The sequence below is a fragment of the Lolium rigidum genome, chromosome 3 (assembly GCF_022539505.1).
Source record: "Lolium rigidum isolate FL_2022 chromosome 3, APGP_CSIRO_Lrig_0.1, whole genome shotgun sequence".
In the NCBI taxonomy this organism is placed as follows: Eukaryota; Viridiplantae; Streptophyta; class Magnoliopsida; order Poales; family Poaceae; genus Lolium; species Lolium rigidum.
Window position 1 is genome coordinate 36,964,092 of NC_061510.1, and position 2,860 is coordinate 36,966,951.

At 48.6% G+C, this 2,860-nt stretch overlaps 1 protein-coding gene across 1 annotated transcript; it reads left to right on the forward strand.

Annotated features, from left to right (window-relative positions):
• The first annotated feature begins 979 nt into the window (after nt 1-979).
• On the forward strand, nt 980-1,991 carry LOC124694685 (thymocyte nuclear protein 1-like). The gene is made up of 2 exons (XM_047227643.1): nt 980-1,647; nt 1,728-1,991. The coding sequence occupies exon 1, from the start codon at nt 980-982 to the stop codon at nt 1,625-1,627; it is 648 nt and encodes a 215-aa protein (XP_047083599.1). The 3' UTR covers nt 1,628-1,647; nt 1,728-1,991.
• The last annotated feature ends 869 nt before the right edge of the window (nt 1,992-2,860 follow it).

Consider the following 2,860-nt stretch of genomic DNA (forward strand, 5'->3'; position numbering starts at 1 on the left):
GGTGATGATGAATGATCATCGATATTTACTAGTGTTTTGCATGAACTTTGTTTCTCAGTTGGTGATCTTGAATTATGTCTTTCTTTTGAACTATGTTAGTTAAAGTTGTCATATATTTCATTGTATAACAATGTAGTGAACATGCTTTACATATTAGATGCTGTTACACATTCATAGTTGCTTGTGCATATCACACTGTTAGTGGTCATTGTATCATGTGACAGAAGTGCTGTTTTTTGGTGTGCTGGGAGGTCATTATTGTCGTGATACCTGCTTCTGACTTTGTCATTCTGCCTGGTAAATGCCTCAGGGTTGAAGTGATTTCTGGGAATGTGATATTTGGGCCGCCTCTTCAGAAGTACTGGGCAGAGAAGCAGCAGCAAGATCAGGCAACAAAAGAAGCCCAAACTGAGTCGACTTAACAAAAATATCTTCAATTTTCGCTGAGTCAATGTTGCCATACTTCCATGGATCAGTCGCAGACACAGCATTCTGAAATTAATGATCTGAAATGTAAATGGTTACAATGATAGCCACAGTTTTTGTTAGCATTGTTCGAATCGGCTGATTTAGTTTTTCTACTGGGATGTATTATTTGTACCATCGACAGAATAAATTAGAATCAAGCCATCATTCTGAATTTCTTGTCAAACATTTGTCCAAATCGAGTCTAAGTGTTTAACAACTTCTGTCACAAAAGTTAAGATAGGTTTGTGTTTTTTTTTTTGGGTTGCTTATCACGTGTATCACGTGGTTACGGGCCTGATTGTCCTATTGGTCTGTTCCTACGAGTCAGGCTCGGAGAAAGGAGAGCTTATAGTGAGACCGGCCCAGCCCGGCCTGGACCGCCTGTTCATTTCCTGTACGGACAATGGTAGGAATCCCCCGCGCAATCACAAGCCCTAGCGCCCAATTCCCCGCCAAAACAAGATTGTTGTCGCCTGCTCCGGCGATAGCCACAGCACTGACCCTTCACAGGATGGCGAGGAAAGCAGCCACCACCATGACTGCCGCCAGCAAGAAAGCAGCGACCGCCACCGGCAAGAAAGCAGCGACAGCCGCCAGCAAGAAGGCAGGTCCCACCGTCACCGCCGCCGGCAAGAAAGCGGCGGCGTCCGCCAGCAAGAAGGCATCACCCACCGTGACCGCCGCCAGCAGGTACTGGCTCCTGAAGACGGAGCCGGGGGAGTGGTCGTGGTCCGACCAGGCCAGAGCCCCCGGGGGCGTTGGGCCGTGGGACGGCGTCCGCAACCACCAGGCCATGAACAACCTCCGCGCGATGCGATGCGGCGACCGCTGCCTCTTCTACCACTCGGGCGCCGGCGCGATGTCGCGCCGCGTCGTGGGCGTCGTGGAGGTCGCCAGGGAGTGGTACGAGGGCGAGGAGGGGGAGGCGACGGCCGGCGGCGCCGTGGACGTGCGGGCCGTCGGGGAGTTCCAGAAACCTGTGGGGCTGGCAGAGATCAAGAAGGCCGCGGGGGAGGTGGATGGGATGAAGGACTTCGCGCTGATCCGTCAGGCCCGGCTCTCGGTGATGCCCGTGCCGGTGAAGATCTGGGATTGGATTTGTGAGATGGGAGGTGGGTTTGTGCAGGATGGGGAGGTGGAAGATGAAACTGAGGGTTGATGATGTCAAGGTAAAAACAGGTATTGTGGCCACGCAATTCGTCCCTTCACGTGTATCCCACCAAATTGTCCACTAATCTTGGAAAATTCTCTGGCTGCAGGTAACATATGCAGTCGGAGGGGGGAATTTTGCGATGCTATTTGGCCTGCAAGGGATGGTACTCCGAGGAACTAATTAGTGGTATGTTCTGCAGCTTCTCTAGTGTTTGCCGTCTGTGCACCGCAGTGTGACTATAAGTGTGTACCCACTAGCTAGTCAATGTAAGTTTAGTAGTCGACTTTGGCATGTTGCAAGAAGAGTCCTTATCTTGGGGCTTTGAGATCAAATCAATGAGTCATATGCTGTTCTATGTGGCTGTATGGATGTGCTGTTCACTGAAATTTCAAGTACGTGGTTCCATGCTGTTGATGGCTTGATGCTATCGCACACATGGCCACATGGGTGATTCCTAGTTTAGCTACGTGTGAAATGATGATCTCTGATTCATATAGGCGCTGTGTCTAAATTAAGAAGAATGAGTGTGTGAAACTGCACACTTTTTGTAATACCCGGTTTCTGAGCATGAATTGCTGGTTTTTCTTGGGAAAGTTGTAATGGAGTTCCCTTGCAGGTGCACCTTCTATCTAGCCATCAAATATTGCATCGAGATGGTGCTTAGAAAGTTCTCTCCTCTTCCTTGAAATTTCACTCGAATTCTGCTACAACTTTGTTCCCCCAATGTCCCAAAACACGAAAGAGACGACAGCCATTTCCCTCCCGACAACCACGGAGGTGCACATCTTAACCAAGGAACCTGTCAGCGCAACACTGGCAATGTTGAAGTTTCCATAGCAGGCTTTGTGGCAACGGTTGTTGAATATGTTTTCCTGGTACCTCGCATTCCGATGTTGTGCATGCACACACCACATTTGCATCAATTAAGTATATCTTTCAGCCGCTCACCTGACAAAGAAAAAACCTAGGACATATAGCTAGTAGCACAAAGAACACAGATTGCTGGTAGCGAGAACCGGAGGAGTGTCACGTGGGTATGTGGGCAGGGAGGGTATAGATGATATAGACATATATGGACACTCTAACATACCAAACCATGCTTATGCATATGTATGCATGCCAGAGTGATTATTTATTGGTGCACTAGAAAGGAGTAATACATTTGCACATGGTGAAGGGATTTTACAGCAGCACCTTCCCAGATTTACGCTCTAAAGGTTCAGTTTTAAACTGCGATAG